Below are 22,268 nucleotides of genomic sequence, written 5' to 3'. Positions count from 1 at the left end.
AAGAACAGCTTTTGCGAATTGCGCCCCCCTATGGAACCTGATTTTTCCAATGGTCTCCCATCCAAGTACTAACCAGGCCCAGCTCTGCTTAGCTTCTGAGATCTGACAGGATCAGGCTTTGACAAGCTGGTATAGTGACAAATTAGATATTACATTCTTCTGAGACTTTTATCATAAGAAGTGAAAAGGGAAATTCACAAATCATGAAATGGATAATCACATATATTATCATGTTATTTGCTTCAATCTGAAATAAACATGTCACAGATTGCACATTACATATTATATTACTGTGACTGGAGTAAACAAGTGTTCTCATGCTTTTGGTATAGTTTGGCAACTGGAATTCCCACTGGTCTCCACAGTGGAGCGTCAGTGGCAAAAACATTCATTGTGTTCTTAGGCAAGACACATGACCCCCACTGCCTAGTATGAAAGTGGTGTGTGTGTGTGTGTGTGTGGTGGCAGTCAGAGGGGCTGATGGCATAGATTGGCAGCCACTCTTCCATCAGTCTGCCCTAGGTCAGCTGTGGCTAATATAGTACGTTACCACCACCAAGTGTAGAGTGGATGAATAATGCTGTGAAAAGCGCTCAGTGTGTTTGGAAAGGCGCTATAGAAATCTAATGATTAATAATCACTATTCATATTTATGTCTATGACGCCAGTAGATGGTCACTTAATATTTTCAAATTGCAACATTGATCGAAAACAATTTAATATGTTTTATAACCATAATTATCAGCACAACAAAAGGCTGCCCTGGATAGCTACAGCTCACAGTATCAGCAAAGGGCTTATTTTAATTTGTGACTAAATAAATGGGAAATTCAACGCAATGGTGAATTCAGAGGAGTATAAGGATTACTCATGCATGAATCATTCAAAATGCAACTTGGAGTGGGTAAATGAGAAGCAAAAACAACCATCCTATTAAAGCTATTAAGTGTTTTTGCATAAGATGTCTCCTTTAAACATAACTAGTAAAAAACACTCCAAATTAAAAGTCAAGGGTCAAGTTGTGAGTGAAAGAAAGTGTTACGAAAAACAGAAAGGAAAAAAGCACTTTGAAACACTTGTGTATCTACTGTTGCACAACTAAACTTTAGCAGCCAGCAGATAGTTGTAGGGATATGACCTGAAATGGGCAGAGTACAATCAGGGCACAGTGTACTGTCAATGCTCCTGAACACAACATCTCAGAGCTCCACAGAGGTGACCTGAATTCACCATCTATACATTCTCCTCAGAGTGAGCTGCCGCATAGAAGATCGACCTGGGTCATCTTCTATGCTAGGATTCGTCTATACATAGCAAACCAATAACCCAGTTCAGTGTACTTTGACTTACCTCCTATAGGGGCAGCGAAGCAACAGCCCACTCCCACGGCACAGGCAGCTGCCAGCATCTCAATATTTCTGGACTCATTCTGAAACAAAAATAAAAGGTTTTTGTCAATGCAATTTAATAAGATTTAATTTTTGTTTGTAGATGTCATCTTATTTCAGTGTGGTCCATTAGGCAGAGTACACTCAAATAGTGCAAATGTTTTACTTGCTATTGTATTACTCAATCTTTTTCTGAATACACAGAGGCGGCTAGTGGCCAAAACTGTACTCAAGAAAGAGTTCTGTTACTTTCAATATGAATGAAATATAATATACCTCAAGCAGAAGTAAAAGTAGAAATTTAAATATGAGTAAAACATCTGGTTCATAATTTTAAAGGGATAGTCCGGAATTTTGGACAGAGGACACCATTTCCTAGTGAGCCAGAGTGCTGGAGACGTGTGGAGACACTTTTTAAAATATTCCATCCAGTCCTTGTATTTGCAGAGGTCACTGGTGCTAGGTGCTAAAACAGTCTTACCCACTCCACAAAGCACACAAAGCAAATCTGTTATTACACCAGACTGTCGATGTAAATGTCTGTGTTGATAGAATAATGTTTGAAATAAAACTAACCTTGCATCGCACGAATCCTTGCATGTTGAGGGACTATTTTCTCATATATCAGTCCGCCTCTGCCAAGCTTTCTATCAGGAAGTACAACTCACTGCTGCTGCTCAGACATAAATCCTTCAAATGCAAGGTTGGCTTTACTTCAAAAATTATTCTATCAACACAGACATTTACATCAACAGTCTGGTGTAATAATCGTTTTGTTTTGGGTGTTTTGTGGAGTGGGTAAAACAGTTTTTAGTGGCAGGCTAACTATGGCCATTGACATGCACTAGCCTAGCACCAGTGACCTTTGCAAATACAAGGACTGGATGGAATATTTTAAAAAGTGTCTCCACACGTCTCCAACACTCTGGCTCACAAGGAAGCTCATCTACAGATTTTGACAGTTCCCCAGTTTGATAAGAAACCTAATAAGTATCTAATGATGAGGTAAATCTTTGTGACTTAAGAGACTTACTCCTAGAAGTAAAAGAAGCCAAAATACTTACACCACCATTCAAATTTTGTATTATGTGTTTTTCTTTATTTTCACTACTTTCTACATTTGATATACACACACAGAAGACATCAAATATATGAAGCAAGATATATGGAATTATGTGGTAAAGGAAAAAAAAGGAACACTGAATGAAAGGATGCGTCCAAACTTTTGACTGGTAGTGCAGTTATAGTACTTTTACTTAAAAATAAAACCCAAGTATAAGTAAAAAGTTTATTGTAATGATACACTTCCACTTCTGCAAACACATGCTGCTCTTTATAAGTGAGATCTGGTATAAACCTTTAGGGAATGAACATGCGAGCTACACTCACAACTACACAAATGAGATAAAACTGAAAATTATAGCTTCGGGTGGTGACAAAGACTAAAGATATTCGCAAGCCACATCCGCGCACAGTTTCTTTATGAAATATTAATAAACCTTTAATCACAAGATGACTGGAGAAATGAATCTATAGGCTACTCGAAGACACTGTTGCATTCTGGGAAGAGGAGCTGCCTGATCCGCCTTTCCTTGGATCCTATATAAGACTGGCTTCGTTTGGCAGCTGAGGGGTGATTTCAGTGAGTTTAGTAAGAATGTGTATGAGTATTACGCGTGAGGTACACATCAAGGAGCTTATCCAGGTTTAACAAACTGAGAGAGCCTGACTTTGACTGCTGTACATGGTGACCCGCAAAGGAAGGAAAAGGCTTACGCTGCAAAACCTGCTGAACTTCAAGATTAACCTGAAATATTTGGAATTTGTATGAATTTATAGCTGCAATGTGTGAATTTTCTAGCGGAATGTCCGGCATCTACTTGTCTTCATTGAGATATACTGCAGTTTTTGTGTTGTCTAGAATGTTCCACGGTAGACCTTAACCCTATTCATCTCAAGGGACACAACTAGGCTGCATTACAGGTCAGATCTGCGGAGAGGCAACCCTATTCACAGAGAGAATTATTGTATTTTTGAGCAATAGAAACACCAGTAATGCATAAATGTAATGACAAAATATCATAGCATGGAACATTCTAGAACAAGAAATAACATCTCCATGGAGACAAGAAGGTGACAGACCCTCCACCACAAAAGTTGCACAGTGCATCTTTAAGTTAGACCTAAAATTCAACAAACAAAATATATGCAAGGTCAATCTAGAACTACAAATGTATGTTGTCAAATCTGGAAAATTGACCTGAATGTAACAGGAAGCTTTGCATTTCAAGGCCATTTGCACAGATTCATTCATTCTCATGCACCGTTTCATTCTACATGCAAGAGAGGTTTTTTCTTCGCCTTCGTAATGTCTCACAGTATGGCATTAAACGTATCCCCATGGAGAAAACAGGTCAACACACCAGGACAGGTTACAGGTCATATCCGTGGATTGCAGAGTATAGATAGATACATTTAATGCCATATTGTGCAACCCCAAGAGGTAACTTATGGAGTGAAAATGAGCGTATCTTCGTGAATGTGCTGAAAATTACCTTTAATATAAGGCTAGGATCCTTCAGGCAGCAGGAGAAAGAAAGTCAAGTTAACAGTAAAGTAGTATACAGAGTGTCCCAAAAAAATTTGACATCATTTCGCAGGGCAATAATGTTGGCAATTCTTGTTGAAATAACCTCAAATAGTCAGAGAATCAAGATTTTATATTTAATGTTTTATTTTTGTTCTGTTTTCAGGTTGAGCCATGCCGTTCACTCCCAAAGAGAAGTCATTTTGCATTTTGGAATATGCCCGCACACAGTCACCCAAGATTGTGCCCTTAATGCAAAATCTGGAAAAACTTCACCAACTGGCAAACAAATTTGGACTTGGTACCAACAATTTACAGAGGAAGGCTGCTTATGCTGGGTTAAAGGATCTGGTATGCCAAACAGTCATTCGAGGAATGTGGGTTTCCAAACTTGTTCTCCTTACAGACTTCTTGAGGCGTCACAAGCGTTTTTCTACCAGAGCCCTGCATAAGCAACCTTCTCTTTAAAGTTTTGGCACCAAGTTTGAATTTCTCTGCCAGTTGGTGAAGTTTTTCCAAATTTTGCATTGAAGGCTGCACAGTCTTGGGTAACTGTGTGCAAGCATATTCCAAGACGCAAGTGTGAACGGCATGGTTCAACCTGAAAACAGATTAAAAATAAAACATTAAATATAAAATCTTGATCTGTTTCTATATATTGTGTGAAAATTTGAGCTTATTTCAACATGAATTGCCAAAATTATTAGCCTGCAAAATGATGTCAAATCTTTTGGGACACACAAAAATGTTGATGTTGGGATTTTCTATGTAAAACACTCCTTTTCTTGTTCCTTTACATGTATGCACTATAGAACTAAAACAGTACAGCAGAGGCCATACACACATAATGGTGGCTCTATTAGCATGTGAGCGTACAGTGCTGAGGTCTATGAAGAGAGGGGACTGCTGCACAGGGGCTCTTCATACACTCTCAGCATTAATGTGACATAACCTGCCGCAAAGAGGAGAGAGGGAGGAGAGAGAGGTAGAAAGACGGAGAGAACAAAAGGGAGATGAAGGAGGAGAGAGAGAGAGAAAGAGTAGGTAACAATGGTGGTAATGAGGGCCACAGGAGTGCAGTCAAGAGGAGCACTAAATAATAACAAGCGTATAAAAGTGTGCGTACCCGTAGCTGTTTTGCGGTTTTGTCAATTGAAATTTAAAAGTGCACTGCGTAACATTTCTAGTGGAGGGTCCAGCACCTGCTTGTCTCCATGGAAATGCTATTGCTTCATCTAGAATACAGATTAAACCGATCTATCACAAGGAAAACAATTCAGATCTTTGGAGAGGCGCAGCTATTCACAGAAGAAATTGTTATATTTTTGAGCAATAGAAACATCCATAATGAATAAATACGAGACGGAAGTGTTTAATGTCGTACCACAGGATTTTCTGAAAAGCAATAACACCTCCACGGAGACTAGAAGAGATGTTTTGCAGTGCACCTTTAAGATGTTTAAGGCTTTGTTAGGTAAAACTATAAATCAGAATTATTAACCAGTCTGTTAAAGGTTGTATGGAGGATTTTTTTTTTTGTTTCAAACTCTCAGTGAAAGATTAAAATACCATTACAGAGACGAAGCAGCTTTGTAATTATGATGACCAAAAAAAAAGAACAAAAATCGATCAACTGTGGACGTAGTGCGGCCAGATAAACATCAGCCAATAGAAAACGAGGCTCCCTCATTTTCTATTGGCTGTTAGGCTGTCAATCAAACTCCCTAGTATAACTGACTCGTCGGAGCGCGGGGATTACGTGGTTTACGCAACGGTTCTTCGAGGCTTTTTCGAACTGTCGCTTCCTCGCATTTCGCACAAAGTTTGTTACGACGGAGCACGAGAATCCATGACCGGTTCGCCGCAAAAGAAAGTCCGTTTTTGAGGTCACTGAAAGAAGAAGAGAAGAGGAAAAGGAGCAAAGCCAAACTGAGGTGATTCTTGGAGATCTCGTCCAGCGATGGCGCGACCGAAGCAGACGAAGGGTCTAAAAAGTGACGCGTCGGTCGCTGAATTACTTCTAGACAGGAAACTTCAACAGTAATTCTGAATGCGCACAAGGACTGTCACTGTATTTCTCTTCCCTTAAAAAAATCCTCTATACAACCTTTAAGGCTAGAAAAACAGGAGTTACATTTAAATTAATTGTGATCGTTTGTAAAAAAAGAAGGTGGATCTGTGGATAAAGTCCAAACTCCAATTAGCCAGAAGAGTGAGAGTGTTGTGAAAGTGCTGGTTCCCCCGTGGCACCTGTGAGGGGGTGGCAGAAGAACCAGATAATTGTTGCTTTTGGAAGTTTAAGAGACTGAACAAAATGTCTAAAGGGGATTCTGCATGTGTCATTCTCAAGCTGAAGTGGTCTGCAGAATTTCTGTGAGCGTTAAACTAAACATCGTGTCCGTACGTGAAGCCGTCTCTGCGTGACTGATAAAAAAAGTTAAAAAGTAAAATTATAATGTTGTTCGCTCATCGCAAACACACCTGGAGTTGTGTTTTGTTTCATTCACACATTGACACACAAACCCTGCAACCTTCCACCTTGCGATGTCAAGTGGTAATACAAGATTTAATTTACGGTACAAGAATGCACTACTGTTATTGCATCATTTATTTGTTATGTCTTATTTAAATGATTGTTTTGACGTGTGGAAACTGCAATAAGACTCATTTACTGCCTTTAATTTCACTGCAAAAATAGAACCATTAGGACTGCTCACAAAGTCCATTATCTGTATCCAACAAACCCACTGTTTTTAAAATAATCTTAAATTTAAAACTCTGGTAAACTTTAAAACAGCTCAAATTATGTTCAGGGCGTCTATCACCTCTCTTCCAGCTAATTTAAATGATTTATTTCAAGATCGAAATGCTCATCATAACTACAGACTTAGAGGTAATAAAAAATGTTATCAACCGAAATTTAGAACTACGTATGTGGCGTTAATTTGTGGATTGGATTATTAGAAGAACTAAAAGTGTCCCCTTTTCAAACCGTGCATGTTTGTATCTGCATCTGTATTGTTATGTTGTTATGTGAATTGTATGTGAAGGTTTGAAATAAATAAATAAATAAATAAATAAATGGAAGTGCTTCACAGTGTTTTTAAACTCCATACACGCCTTCACTTGAATCATTTGGATCATTTCAGCCCTGAAATCTACTAAACTAAAGGTAAAAGGAACTTGAAAATCACAACAACTACCACTACATGACATCACAAGGGGGAACACAGCATTTTGAGCTTGAAGGATACAGACAGGCTAAACTTGCACAATGAATCATGTGTGAATGAAACAAAACACAACTCCAGATATGTTTCTGATGATGCAACAGCATCATAACATCAAACTTAAAGCTCACAAAAGTCTATTTTGCATAATATAGGACCTTTAACATCTTAATTCTTGGGAGAGTCGGGAGGTAATACTGTAAAATGGAGAGTAGGTTATATAGTTTTCTGGTTGAGGATCCAGCAAGATATTGCTTTGCCTATAACAGGGGTCTCCTAGCTCAGGAGCTACCAGTAACTCTCCACCCCCTTCCAAGTAGACAGTGGGTTTCTGAATTACACGTATTGTCCTGAATAACTCAAATTTGATTAAGTGCTTATTATTGTAAATCTAGCATTCATAAATAAATAATGTTTTATGGTTTATGTTTTATCTAACTGCACCTCATCTAAATGTCTTGCAAGGCTCTTCTGTATACTTTATTTCCTCTGTCCGCAATTAGTAGCTCACTGGAATTTTCATTTTGTAAAGGTAGCTCACTGGAGGAAAAATGTTGGAGACACCTGGCATATAATGTTCCACAATGTCATTAAACATATCTATCCCCCACTCATTAAATTTCAGGTGTTTTAACACTACAAAATCCACTGACAAACAAACTTACTGTAAGCAAGCTTGCCTGTCCACAGATCTGACCTGCAGCTTGATTTGCCGCCTCCACTTGCTTGTGTCTATGGAAATACATCAGTTTATTGCTATACTGTGGAACATTACAGGTGAAGCAGGTGGCAAATAGCCTGATTCATCAGTCAGTTTCACTTCGTGGAAACCGTCTGACCGCGCAGCATTAGGATTCGTTCGCTCGACAGTAGGTGGCTACTTTTTTATTTGACCAATCGCTGCAATTTCGTCGTGACGTATGTAATGTGCAGCCAACGGGGCTAACTGGTATATTAAGCTTTTCCCAAATCCCTTAGGAAGAAGGGCAATAACGTCTTTCCCCTTGATAAAGTTCACCAAACGTTCAAGCTTTAAATCCTCGATCTCGGAATCATTGCCAACATAGAATGTCTGGCTCTTCGCTGATTGGCTCGTGCCCGAACTCGCGCTTCTGGGGGTTTTTGCGAACCGTCTAGACTCTAGTGTATTCATATTCCTGATCTAGTCGCTGGAGAGAAAACCTATAAAGTCTTTTCATGATAACAACTTTAGCCATTAAGGGCCAACACTGAAAGCATTTTGGTCCCAAGGAATATTAAAGCAGCTGGGAGGGCATCTGATTGAACTATTACCCACCAAAATCTGAATATATGAGGAGACAGAAAAAAAAGATAACCTATATAGGAAGCGTTTAATTTTTATCAAGCAGTTTTAATCGCAGATGGACTAAGCTGATTGTGTACATCGAGGCTGTAAATGTAATATTTCTAGATGTTATGGATATAGCACTAGTTTGAAGTCATCTGGATAAGCAGCGAGCACGGGGTCCAGTCTCCACACTTCAAACCCGCCATCCGCCCTCGAGAAACCGGCTCCGAGCTTTAAAAGGACTGATAAAACTTTCTCTCATCCCCAAAAGACCCTCCCCCAAAAAGGCATATCTGCATCTTGCATTTTTACTTTATTTTACTTATTTATGTTTAGCTGATTTGAAGATTTACTCGGAATCTCATCTCTCTGTGGCAAAGTTGTTTTTTAAAAGATAAACTGGATCATGTATTTTAACCAAATACGTTCTTTAAACATTTATCAAAGTGGATTTACTGCTTGTTGACTACACAGGATTGTACTGGAGGGATTTCAATATGGACAGCATTCTGAAAGTGTGGGCAGCATAGTTTTATTTTAAAAAATAGTGAAATAAATGATGGTGGGTTTGTAGAGAAACGTCCAATCATCATTCATGCACATTTCTTGCTTTTTCTCTTTTCAAAGCTGTTATGTAACCACTTTTAGAGAGAGTTTTCATGCAATTTGGAACAATTTTCAACATCCCAAGCCATGTGAAATTTGGTATTTACAGTTAGAATCAAAACAAGTGTTATTTGAAAGGCATTTGAGGGTTTATTTGAGGTCATCACAATTAAACAGCAATCTCCTGTGCTGTTTAGTGAGACAAAGGTAAAGGTGCACTATATAACATTTCCTTTATTCATTTATGTATTAGGTTAAGATGCTTGTAACAGCTCATTTCCATCTGTAGTTCTTGGGGGTGGGGGTCAGACTGCATATAGACAGCAGATAATGTTACAGCGCTGAGGTCATGGATCTCGAACCGGAAGAAGGTGGCTTGCCCTCTCCGGGTGCATTGAGAGTCCCTGCCTCAAGTGGAGGAGTTGAAGTATCTCGTGGTCTTGTTCACGAGTGAGGGGAGGATGCAGCGTGAGATTGACAGGCAGATCGGTGCAGCGTCAGCAGTGATGTGGTCGCTGTACCGAACCATTGCGGTGAAGAGGGAGCTGAGCCAAAACGCAGAGCTTTCGATTTACCGTCAATCTACATTCCTACCCTCAGCTATGGTCATGAGCTTTGGGTAATGACCAAAAGGACAAGATCGCGGATACAAGGGGTTGAAATGAGTTTCCTCTGAAGAATGGTGAGACGCTGGGCCACACGGGAGGAGCTCGGAGTTGAATCACTGCTCCTCCACGTCGAGAGGAGCAGTTGAGGTGGCTCGGGCGTCTGTTCCGGATGCCTCCTGGGCGCCTCAATGCGTGTCCCACTGGGAGGAGGCCCCGGGAAAAACCCAAGTCACGCTGGAGGGACTATGGAGGAGGGACTATGTCTCTGGGCTGGCCTGGGAACACTTTGGGGTTTCCCGGGAGGAGCTGTGAGGAAGTGTCCGGGGTGAAGGAAGTCTGGGAGTCCCTGCTTAGACTGCTGCCCCCGTGACCCGGCTCCAGAAAAGCGGAAGAAAATGAATGGATGGTACAGTGAAGTTAATGCTTTGCCTGAGATGTTTCACTGTATTCTCTCTCTCCCTCCAAGAGCAAGCAGATTACATCTCTAGACTAAGTTACAAATCAGATCAGTGCAGAGGCAAGCTTGCTGACAGTAAGAAAGTAAGAATGTATGATCGTGAAAGTACTTGTGAGTAACAGAGCACCTGTAATTGAATAAACGTGAGAGTCGTAAGTGTAACGCCATCCTGTGGAACATACCAGGGAAACCAATAACATCACCATGGCGATAAGTAAATGGTAGAAAAGTGATGTACCTTTAAATATGAATATTCAAATTATGTCACTATGATGTATAAGGATGATTTCTTTAGTTTTAGGGATAAAACTAACAGTATGATTCACCATACACCTGCATGTCTATTGAGGCCTTTTTAAGTTTAACCATGGACAGTTTAAGTTCAGTCTTAAAAGTACAGACTTACCTCATAAATCCCTCCAAACAAAGACATGAACTTGCTGAGAAGAGCAGCGCACAAACTGGCTATGTGAACGAACGGCCCCTGTGAGAGACAAAACACAACAGGAATTTAATGCTTTTTTTTTTTAAATCATTTCTTTTGAAGCTTGTTTCTAGTTCCTGTAAGTTTGGGTTTTCATTCTCACATCTCACAACATTTTACTCCAAGATTTTTTTATACAGACAAGTGGGGGGATGGGGAGTCAAGGTTTAGGTTCACAAATTGCCTGTGGTTAGTGCTTCACTGGAAATCTCAGGTGCCACACTGAGGTAGCAGTGGCTCTAGTACAAAGTTTTGTTGTGTCCTTAGGCAAAACACCTCACCCACCTTGTCTTGTATGAATGTGGTCTGTGTGTGTGTGTGTGTGTGTGTGTGTGTGTGTGTGTGTGTGTGTGTGTGTGTGTGTGTGTGCGTGTGTGGTTGGTGAGACTGGAGCTGCTACACTGTCACCAACATATGAACATTTCATTTGTAAGGAAAGTTGTCTGCATCATTTCAGATCTAGAGAGAAACAGAGTACCAAGTTGGAGGATAAGATTATTATCCATGTTTTAGATCAGTGTTTCCCAAACTTTTCTTCTGGGAACTTATATTTTCAAAAGTCATAAACCTTTGCAACCCAAATCAATAGACATTATTCATAAATCACAAAATAAAGGTGGATTTGACGATGACTGAACATGAATGAGGATGATTTATTGTTGATTTGATTTATTGTGATCGTGTCTCTCTGAACAATTAGTATTACTCAAGTTTTAAACTATGAAAAACAGTCATTGAACCAGCAATAAAATGTATCTTTAAGTCACCTAATTGGACATTAAATGTAGCCCAATTCTTTTCCTTTTCAACATTCAATTTTAACCAGCAACACTGGAACAAAATAGTCAATAAAATAATTACAAAGATTAGAAATTATACCAAACAGGTCTTAACATTTCAACATTTCTAATGAGATAAGTGGGTTCCTCTGTGTTTTTGTAGCACGTTTCAGTCCAGGGTGCAGGAGGAGAGCGCAACTGTATATTGCAGATCTACGACCCAGCTGAGGGTTGTGACCCAGTTTTTGGGAAACAATGTTTTAGACAGATGGGGGACACTGAAGAACCTGAGAATTGTGGGGACTAAACTTAACACAAAGTCCCTACCAAAACTCCTGACAACAACCTCTTTAAAAAAGCCCATCTTACCCTGTTTTCTGATCAATGTTATACTATTTCCTCAAGAAAAACATACCTGGAGTTGTATTTTGTTTCATTTACACATGTTTAACACACAAACCCTGCATATTTAGACTGAGTTCCTCTCAGAAAACAGCATTATAACATGTCTTAAAGCTCACAAGAGTTACTTTTGTGTAATATAGAAGAAGATTACGAGATGGGTATCAGCTACTCGATATGCCAGAATAGGGACTTGAATCTTTATTTGAACTGCACCTGCCGTATTTTCAAAGCAGGATCTTATTGGCATTGAAAAGAACAGAGGAGTGGTGTGAATATTAAAACTCAGATAAAGTTTCAAGTGGAGCTAACAGGATTAGAGTGAGAGCATGAGGAGAGAGCTACTGTACTTAATGGAAGTGGAGCAATGCGGGCTACTGCAGCACAAAAACTTTTAACACATTTGCACGAATCTCTTCAGGCATCGAGTCTTTTGGGAACGCCGAACCAGCTCCACTGTTTTGGCTTAAAGGCTGAAATAATAACACATTTTGTATTCACAACACTCGTCCTGAGAGACACAAACAAGCAAATGCAGATGATTAGAACATCTGCGCGGTTCAAATATACAGGGGGCCCGTTTTAATCTATGTAGCGCTCTTCCCAACGGGGGTCCTAGCCTCATTCTCAGTACGGACCGGGAACTTTGGCCTTTTGTAATTTGAAGAATCATTTGCAATTCATGAAATGGAAATGATGTGAACAGTTGGACTTCCGTTAATGTGATATATTACAGAATGATGTCATTGATGGAGCACGTACTTGAAGACACTTTTTACATAATAGTATTTGACAGTATGGTATTCTCTCACATGTTACGCCATCTTAAATAGAAATGGTTCATCACTATCAAAATTGCAAGGTTATAATAAATTTACAGTTATATAAAATCCTGATCAAGGATGTTAAAGGGTCCATATTACACCATTTTCTGATCTGTGTTATAATGTAGTTTCCTCATCACAAACAGACCTGGAGTTGTTTTACGATTCATTCAAACGAGTTCTTCTCTCAAACAGAAACACTCTGTCCAATCTTAATAATAATACATCTTTCTTTATAAACCACCTTTAAATCAAGTTTTACAAAGTGCTGTAAAAGCAGCAATGAAAAATACAAAAAGCATAAAAATAGCATACAGAAAGCACACAAAAACAGACAATGATTTCAGCCCTTGAACTGACAAACCCTACTGAACAAAAGGTAAAATGTATCTTGAAAACTGCCGCTTCATGACGTCAAGGTGGAACAGAGCATTTTGAGCTTTGGAGAATTAGACAGAGTAATAATAAAGGATTACTCATGTGTGAAAAAAAACAAAACACATCTCCAGGTATGTTTTTGATGAGGTAACAAAATGGCATGAAAGTCAGTTAGGAATATGGGACCTTTAACAGTTACAGCTTTAATTTTCATTCAATCTTTACTTTTATTTGTTTGTCAATTACAATTTCTTTTGTATAAGATTTAGAAATTTGACATGATGTAAGACAAATGATTGTTAGTTTGCCTCATGATTAAGGCTGAGCAATTTTAAGAAAAAAAATGAATTCCTATCTTTCGGGTAGATATTACGATTTAGATTTCAAATTCCATCCACGTTTTTTTTTTTTTTTTTCAAATCAAGATTCAATGCACATGAACATTTGCAAACATGACAGAAACTTACATCATACCAGCATCGATGATTTGACGTTGAACCAGAACTACGCGCCAAAATGATGCAAACAGCAGGGGAAGCGACGCAGACAACACAGGGCTGTGATTGGTCGTCTCTACCATCGCTCTACATACATTTCCTGTACTCTGCTTTCCTTTCTTTCAATATACGTTGAGTAATAATGTGTTTAATACAGCTGTGTGCACATTTGTTTACGTTTATTTGCCATCCCTCACTCATACACTATATTTATTCTAGGCAAGGTGGGTGAAGTGTCTTGCCAAAGGATACAATGACAGTATGCACTTGACTAGAGCTATGGCTTCTCTGCAACACTACGGCACATGGTCTTCCCAGTGGTCTCCCATCTGTGAACTAACCAGGCCCAAGCCCAATCCTGCTTAGCTTCCCAGATCAGATGAGATTGGGCATCGACAAGATGGTAAGACGGTAACACGGTGGAAGTATAAAGGTAAGAACCAACGTGCTGTGGAAATACTCAGAATAAGAAATTGGAATTGGAACAGGAATGAGGTCTTGTACTTCTACCCGGCAACAGCTTGATGTAAAAGTGAATTACATGGTTTAAAACAAGCATTATGACAAGCAGCGCTAACAGCCCGGAGACTGCAGAGTGGTCTGTGATAGCTGATAATGATGTGAAGTGAGTGTGCAGACAGTGAATGTACTGAAGTGAGACTGATGGAGGAGAACAGTCAGTCAAACAGACAAGCAGACAAGAGCCGAGGTGACAGAAGCCCAAAGAACAATCATACATGTACTGCTGTTAGTGCAAAATATAAACGATAGTACATTTATTCTTCTACAGCTGCTGTTTCATTTCAGATTGTGTGGATCGGTGTCGCCACAGCAAATCACATGTCTCGAATAACTCTGTAATGTTCAGACTGACTTGGCAAAAGTTTGATGCATTTTCTCCGTCCAGATCTTGTACCAAAACAGTGTGAATCCAGTAGAGATCAGCGGATATGTGTATTTCATAGCCGATGTCGATACTGATTGTTCAGAATCCAGAGCAGCCAATAGCTGGGTTTCACGTGACGTCACAGGGCTACGTTTGTCAGCAAGCGAAATCAGATGGAGGGCAGGAAGTGAACTGACTGGAGGAAGCTATTAAATACTGTTGCGTATTTGTCTGGAAAATGCCTGTGTGTTGTGTAGTTTACGGCTGTACCAATCGTTCTAACCGAGAGAAGGAAAGTGATTTTTTAGAATACCGAAGATAGTCGTCCTCAAAGGTCAGAAATGGAAAAAGCTGACAAAACAACGCTGTAAAAAGTGGGTTACAAACCTATGTTTACGGTCGGGAGGAGCAGAATACGCAAACCATTAACAACTAACAGCTAATGACGTTTGTTGACATTAAATAATTCGGATAGATTGGTTACTGCTGATACACTGCAGTATTTTTTCCATCAACAGTCTATACACATAAAATAAGAGAAACACTCAACCTGGCGAAGACCAAACGATAATCATCACGTAGGCGTTTTGCACCAAGGTTGTGGACCCATCCACTGACAAAAAAGTTATTTGCCTCCAAAATTTTGTACGCCTTCATCTGTTGTCTGGTGTAGAACGATGTCTGGAGAACTAGGTAGTTCGTGATATCCACTGCCTCGATTGTCGGCAAATCTTTTACTTCGGTCAAAAATTCACTAACTTTTATAAGATGGTGTCACGTCCAATATATTTGTCAAATAACTGCTCATACCTTTGCCTTGTTACTGGCTCTAAATTCTTAAAATAAGAACTCTTCTTCAAATCTGTATTCTGCAGAGCCGTGTTTGTCTTCACTTCCTGCCCTCCACCTGAAATTCGTGCGTCATCGTGATCACGCGACTGAAACTCTCCTATTGCCAATAAGCTCTGCCGATATTTTTCACCCATAGTGACAACGTTGACTATTTTTCAAATATTATGACATTTAAATTGACTTCTAACTCACCCACAGCCCTTTTACCACAAACACATACGGGAACTGTGCGGTTACACTTTTCTCTTCATATTAAAGTGTTAAAATAAAGCTTTAAGGGTAGTTTTTAAGCAGCAGATCGTCCAAAACAAAATATCGGCCAGTGCTGGTGTTTTAGGGCCAATAGCCGATATGAAAAAAGGTCCAAATATATATTGTATATTGTAGTATACAGTACACAATGTAGAGTTTCACAAATATTATGCACCTAAATTCTAAAAAAAAAAAAGTTATGGACAGATGTTGAAAGCATTTCTTTAGTCATCACATGTGAAACAATGCATCTGGTTTGTCTGATTTAATTGCTTTGTCCATATCAAATAAATACAAACTGGTAAATAGAATCTTGTGTGAGGATAACTACAATGAAGGAACATATGCTTAATCTGAAGATTCAATACAATACATTCTTTGGAAAAGGTTATTTCAAATTTTATGGCGCACTGTGTAACATAGTGAAGGGTACGTCACCTGCTTGTCTCCACGGAAATGTTATTGCTTTGTCTAGAACAGGGGTTCTAGAAAGGTCTAAACTGCACGGCATGGTTTAGTCCTGATTTTAGTCCTGGCTTTAGTCCCGGCTTTAGTCCCGGCTTTAGTCCCAGTCCCGGGTTTAAGTCCCGGGTTTAAGTCCCGGTTTAAGTCCGGGTTTAAGTCCCGGGTTTAGTCCCAGTTTAAGTCCGGGTTTTAGTCCCGGTTTTAGTCCTGGCTTTAAATCTTGGGTTTTAGTCCTGGTTTTCAGTCCTGGATTTAGTTCTGATTTAGTCCTGGTTTAGTCCTGGTTTTAGTCCTGGCTTTAGTCCTGGCTTTAGTCCTGGCTTTAGTCCCGGCTTTAGTCCCGGGTTTTAGTCCCGGGTTTAAGTCCCGGGTTTAAGTCCCGGGTTTAAGTCCCGGGTTTAAGTCCCGGCTTTAAGTCCCGGGTTTTAGTCCTGGCTTTAAATCTTGGGTTTTAGTCCTGGTTTTCAGTCCTGGATTTAGTTCTGATTTAGTCCTGGGTTTAGTCCTGGGTTTAGTCCTGGGTTTAGTCCTGGGTTTAGTCCTGGTTTTAGTCCTGGTTTAGTCCTGGTTTAGTCCTGGTTTAGTCCTGGTTTGGTCCTGGTTTGGTCCTGGTTTGGTCCTGGGTTTAGTCCTGGGTTTAGTCCTGGGTTTAGTCCTGGTTTAGTCCTGGTTTGGTCCTGAGTTTAGTCCTGAGTTTAGTCCTGGGATTAGTCCTGGTTTAGAGGCGCGGCGTATACAAGGCAAAAAAGATGATGCTCCATACTATGAGTAGGTTGTCAGAACGGCGACATAAATTTACAGCTAATAAATGCACAGTTACTGATACCAACACTGCTGCAGATGTGTACAGATGTGGACTGTTATTTTTTCTTCGCGTGTGTGTTGCGCCTCCCTAGTGGTTCTTTGGCGCCCCACAGGAGAGGCAGACCTCACCTATTGAAAACCACTGGTCTAGAATGTTCCACAGTATAGATTAAACCTATTCATCACAAGGGAGACAAGCAGGTTACAGCACTACGCTACTTTATAATTCAGATCTGTGGAGAGGCAACCCTATTCACAGAGGGAATTGTTGTGTGGGAATAAATGGAACATCCCCGGCAAAGCAATAACATCTCCATGGAGACAAAAAAAAAACTGCACAGTGCACCTTTCAGTCAATTATATTTCCCATCTGAAGTGTCTAAATATATCAGTTTAAAGTGGAACTAAACATTTAAACTCCAGCAGCAGCCTCAGTCCAAATAGGTGGATAAACTTGGCAAATGGTCACAGTTCTATAGCGTTTTTCTCAGCGCTCTCAAAAACAGATTTAGTGTTTAGTCCCAGTTTAAACGTATTAAACGACTTCTGCACACAGCAAGCACAGAAGTTCATCTTAAGGTTGAACGACAAACATTTTTCTTACAGTAACTACTCCACACTTCACTACATGTTCACTGTTGTGTTCACTTTTTATTTAAGTACACACAGAACAATCTCTATTTGAATCTTTCTGTATTACAGTAGTTGGACAGGGGCAGCATATCATACTTTATCTCTATGAGCACAGAGGGGAACCAGCAGTGCTTATGCTACAGATTTCACTGGACTCTTTCCATCTAATGCAGCAAAAAGGAGAAGGAAGAGGAGGAGGAAGAGCGGGAAGAGGAGGGGTGAGCTCCCAGTGGGCTACGTTTTATCCATTATTCATCTTTGTGTGTGTGCTGCGCTTCAGTCTTTAGTCCAATACATAGTGGGACTTGTCTTGTTTATGTTAAATTACAGTTCAGTTTCGATAGTGGTCCTGCTGTTTCTTGCAGTTAGCATCGTTTATATTTTGCAACTGTCCGGTTTTGGGATGCCTAAAGTGGATTCCATTTAATTCTTCCTGCAGCCAAGGCACTTCCTGTCCACTTCCTCTTTAATCGCACAAGGCACATTATTGATTGAGCCATTGATTAAACAAAGTGTGTCCTGTGCGTCACTACATCTTTCCCTCTCAGTAACCCAGGACACACACACACGCACACATACACACATAAACATACACACAAATGCGTCTTCCGGACATCACATTGACTTGCATTCATTTTCCTGAAGACTGATTATGACCGTATCTGTAGTCAGGGTTCCCACTCTAATTCACTAAGAACATTTCAGAACTTTTCCATGACTTTTTCACGATCTAAAGTGAATTTTTCATGACTTTACGGCACCTACATGTGTAGAATTGAGCATAGTTTTAGGGCTAAATATGAAATGCTAAGTTAGGTTGCTTTATTCGTACCCGTAGGTAAATTTGTTTTGTAGAATTGAGTGGCAGGTCCCATATTGCACATTTCATTCATCCACATTGTGCACAATAGGCGAGTTTCACTGTTGACAAAAGCGCACGTTGCATGCTGGGAATTATTTTGGTCGGCGGCAATAAACACTAAATCAACATGACGGACAGAGCGAGAAATCACGTAAAGGGTATTGATCCCGGTTATTTATCCACTGTAACGGCAGAGGATCGATGGACGCCAAATCACCCTTTTCAACCCCTACAAAGCGTAGACAAAACCAAATTTCTGGTCGGAATCGCCAACTACCTGGTCAAATATTCACTTGGGCGATATCCACAATGACTTGGTGGAAACTCCTGGGCCATTCACAGCAGAAAAGATGAAAACCTCCAAGAGTCTCGATGTGTTGTTGAACTTGTTGGAGTCCACGGTTTGTTAGGATCTTCTACGTTTGCTCTGCGGATGTTTGAAAGCCGTTTAATTCACCGTTAACGGTTCTTTTCACTCAGAATACGAAAAAGACATTTTCCTTCTTCCGTGCTTCTATTTGTGCATCCGATAATGCAGCAGGAATTTACCATTATCGGGGATAAATACGCGAGGTTACGCACTGTGTTTGACCGCTATCCTGTTTCTTGCCTCCGACCAAAATATTTCCCAGCATGCAACGCGGGCTTTTAATAACAATGACGTCAGCTGAAACTCGCCTATAAGTACGTATAAAAACACAATTACAAAATAAAGTGTTAACAATACTCCAGTGCAGAATGGCTTTGTTCCATTTACAGTTAAATTCATCCATCACACTTGGCTAAGATCACAATAAATTTTAAATATATAAAAAACACATGATTTTTCCAAGACAATGTACTAAAATCGATAGATAAATAGATTACAATTTATTCATATATATGATAGCAGCTGCATGAAGCTCTTTTTAAAACCATCCATTTTAGATCTTGGAACTAAAAGCAAATATTTATAATGAACAAATCTAGAATGAATGTTAACCCTTTCCACTCAATTTATGGTATGATATTATAGTTTTTTAACATTCAGAATATTATCGGTGCATTTATTATCATCTCAAAAGGTACAAATGTTTAGAAATAATCATAATAGCCTAATGATAACTTAACAGAACGCTGTAGTTGCGTGAAAAAGATGACTTTTCCAAAATGTTCATTGAATTTACAAAATGCCATGACTTTTCCAGGCATGATCAATTACATTTTCTATTTCCTTGACTTTTCCAGGCTTTCCATGACTGTGGGAACCCTGCATAGTGAGCAGCTGACTAACCTTTATTTCCTCAATTTATCCCATATTTGAACTTTAAAGCCACAGTATGTTATTTTTTCATCAAAAACAGACTAAAATAAGGGAAGAGGCTGTGTTAATTGCACACAAAAAAATCCTTACTGTGAGTGGGCTTGCATCTCCACAATCCTGACTCTTACCTGGTCTAAAGGAGGGGCTCTTTCTGCTTATTTCCAGGGAAATGTTGTTCCTTTGGCAACAATCTCCCACCTCATGGCAAACAATCTATTTATCTTTAGGGAGAATATTCCAGAGTACAGTTTTAACTTTCTATTTCCATGGAATCATGCAGGAGACAGGCCACAACCAGAAACTTACATACTGTATCTTTAAATTATGTTACTGAACTAATAATAAAGGGATTACTTCACAGGGGCCTGATTTTAAGAATGTAAAGTACTATAAATTGAGTATGTGTACAGATGATTATGCACCCACACACGTACATTGAGCAGAGTACACACAGAAGTACAGAGGACAGTATAGTGTCCTTACCTCCTTTCCCAGAGGCATCCCACTGCCCAGAGAACAGGTCAGGCCGATCACTTTGGCCACAAATGTTTTGAAGGTGAGGTATTCTTTTAGCACTACTCCTCTCAGGATGGTCTTCATTTCAGGGATACCGGAGCCTAAAAATACAAACAGGAGTGAAAATTAAACCATTACTTTTCTGATGGAAGTTGCATGGATTGTTTGTGCTTTGCCTGGAATGTCCCACTGTGGGGCATTAAACATATGTGTGTGTGTGTGTGTGTTGTGTTTCTCAATTTTCTGTCACCACCAGCCACATTTGTTGGAAGTGAGTGGGTGAATAGTTATGCTCAGGGACAAAATGACTCATAGTATACTACAGGGAGCAGTACCAAACACAGGATCAGAATGGAAACTTGGAATTTTATAACTAATTATACCAAAGTTTTTAAAAGTAGTTTCATTTCTTTTTCTCCATTAAAAAGTCCAGATAACTATTCTTTCTCCTTTTGTATTGTAGGAGATGAGTAGTTGTAGTAGATACTAATACTAATACAGTAACTAAAAATGTGTATCTTTATTACATATTCTATTCAACACTGGTTACTGAAATTGTACAGTTTTTAGCAGAGTAGGATTGTCAAAAATATCGAAAATCAGATACTAAAACTAGATTCAAAACTAGCTACTTGTTGGAACAGGTATCGATATTAAAAAGTCACATTCACAGGACAAAAATGAACCTTTCCCGAGCTGTATCAGAACAAGTATAAGAGCACAGAGACTAGTTATACACCCATGGACCACTATGGAACCTACCTGGACGACTCAAGGTAATATAAAAGAAAGCAGTACGTTTTAATGTTGAAAATCACATCCTATTGTCTAAAGGCCATCGCACACTACAGGATTTTTCGGTCTAAAACGATTTTTAAACATGCGACAAAAAGCGCACACCACAGACACGAAGAGAATCTTATGAGATTTTAAATCTCCGATCGCAAAGACTTCATGTCTGTGGAGCGCAGGCTGCAAAGCTGTGAGCGCGATCATGTCAGCTGTTTCCTGTCTACAGTAAAACCACTCGCTTTGAGACTAAGTGTTCAAAAGATCAGAGCAGAGTATTATTTGTGAAATGTGGTGCAAAACTTCAAATACATGATTTTTAGGGCATAAAAGACTTGCGATAAAGTCCACAGAAAGTAGAGTCACTATCACCAATCTGCAGCTTCACCTCGATCCAAGCGCTGTGTGGATGTAAACAGACACACGTGAGGAACTACTCTCTCATTTTTACTTTTAAAGAACGTTTCAAACTGGATGAACAGCGCTGTTTTGTGGATTGGGGGTCATTATTTACAGAGGACAAATTCTATGAATAATGTGAACTTGCTGCACTTTAAATTTACAACTTTTCGCGAGGTCAGTACAAATTATTTCCTGAGTTTATATCTTGCGTCTCTTTGTCCGTCACTTTATTCCCCTGACTATCTGTTTTATCGGCTGTTACCGTAGCGCTGCTGATGTTTGCGGGTTATGATCTGACAGAACAGCTCAGCGTCACACCGACACCACACACACGGGGAACGCAGCCGCTTCAAAATCGCACATGAAGACACAAAGTCAGGTCACGGATCCCCAAACTCAAGGAGAAACAAATCGCAGTCAAAACCAAGCAAATTCTCCTGTAGTGTGTGCTGGCCTTTAAGATAGAATTGAAAAAGAAGGGAAGAATGTTTTTTATTATCTTTGTGTACGTTCTAAGTATCCAGTCTATTCCTTAGTATCGAAATAGCGTTTTAAGTTTTAGTATTGTGTAATTAGTGACATTAATTACAGAGTAGACATTTTCCAAGTCTTTTTTTTTTCTTTTTCACTTTTAAAGGTATAGTTTACAAATAGGTTTAGATAGAAATAGAAGGATGTGTGAGGATGTGTGTATTTTCCTTTGTACATTGTGTTTAGTGAAGCCGTGACTCTATAGTAGATATAGAAGGATATAGTTTGATACTTCAAAGCTCTCTCGTCTCTTCAGCCCGTGTCAGTGAATGTGACAGCACACCGAAGGATGAATAGAGCTGATGAGAGTCAGGGACACACCAAAACAATGTACCGGCCGTGACTTTGAAAGGGCTGCTTTTTTTTTTTTTTATCAGGGCTCTTATTGAATACTGCAGCAGAGGGGCCCCCAGAGAAAAGCACA

At 39.6% G+C, this 22,268-nt stretch overlaps 1 protein-coding gene across 2 annotated transcripts in view; it reads right to left on the bottom strand.

Annotated features, from left to right (window-relative positions):
* clcn2c (chloride channel 2c) overlaps positions 1-22,268 on the bottom strand; it is a 301,208-nt gene that overhangs the window by 149,622 nt on the left and 129,318 nt on the right. For both annotated transcript variants that reach the window (XM_055147757.1, XM_020926770.2), the window contains 3 exons: positions 20,090-20,223; positions 10,592-10,669; positions 1,351-1,429 (listed from right to left, as the gene is read on the bottom strand). In XM_055147757.1, the coding sequence (XP_055003732.1) occupies positions 1,351-1,429; positions 10,592-10,669; positions 20,090-20,223 (291 nt within the window). The remainder of the gene's footprint in view (positions 1-1,350; positions 1,430-10,591; positions 10,670-20,089; positions 20,224-22,268) is intronic.

Source organism: Boleophthalmus pectinirostris, unplaced genomic scaffold (assembly GCF_026225935.1).
Source record: "Boleophthalmus pectinirostris isolate CB_2022bp ecotype Guang Dong unplaced genomic scaffold, ASM2622593v1 HiC_scaffold_9, whole genome shotgun sequence".
NCBI classification, from domain to species: Eukaryota; Metazoa; Chordata; class Actinopteri; order Gobiiformes; family Gobiidae; genus Boleophthalmus; species Boleophthalmus pectinirostris.
The sequence above is the reverse complement of the archived record's forward strand: the minus strand, read 5'-3'. Positions and strand labels throughout refer to the sequence as shown.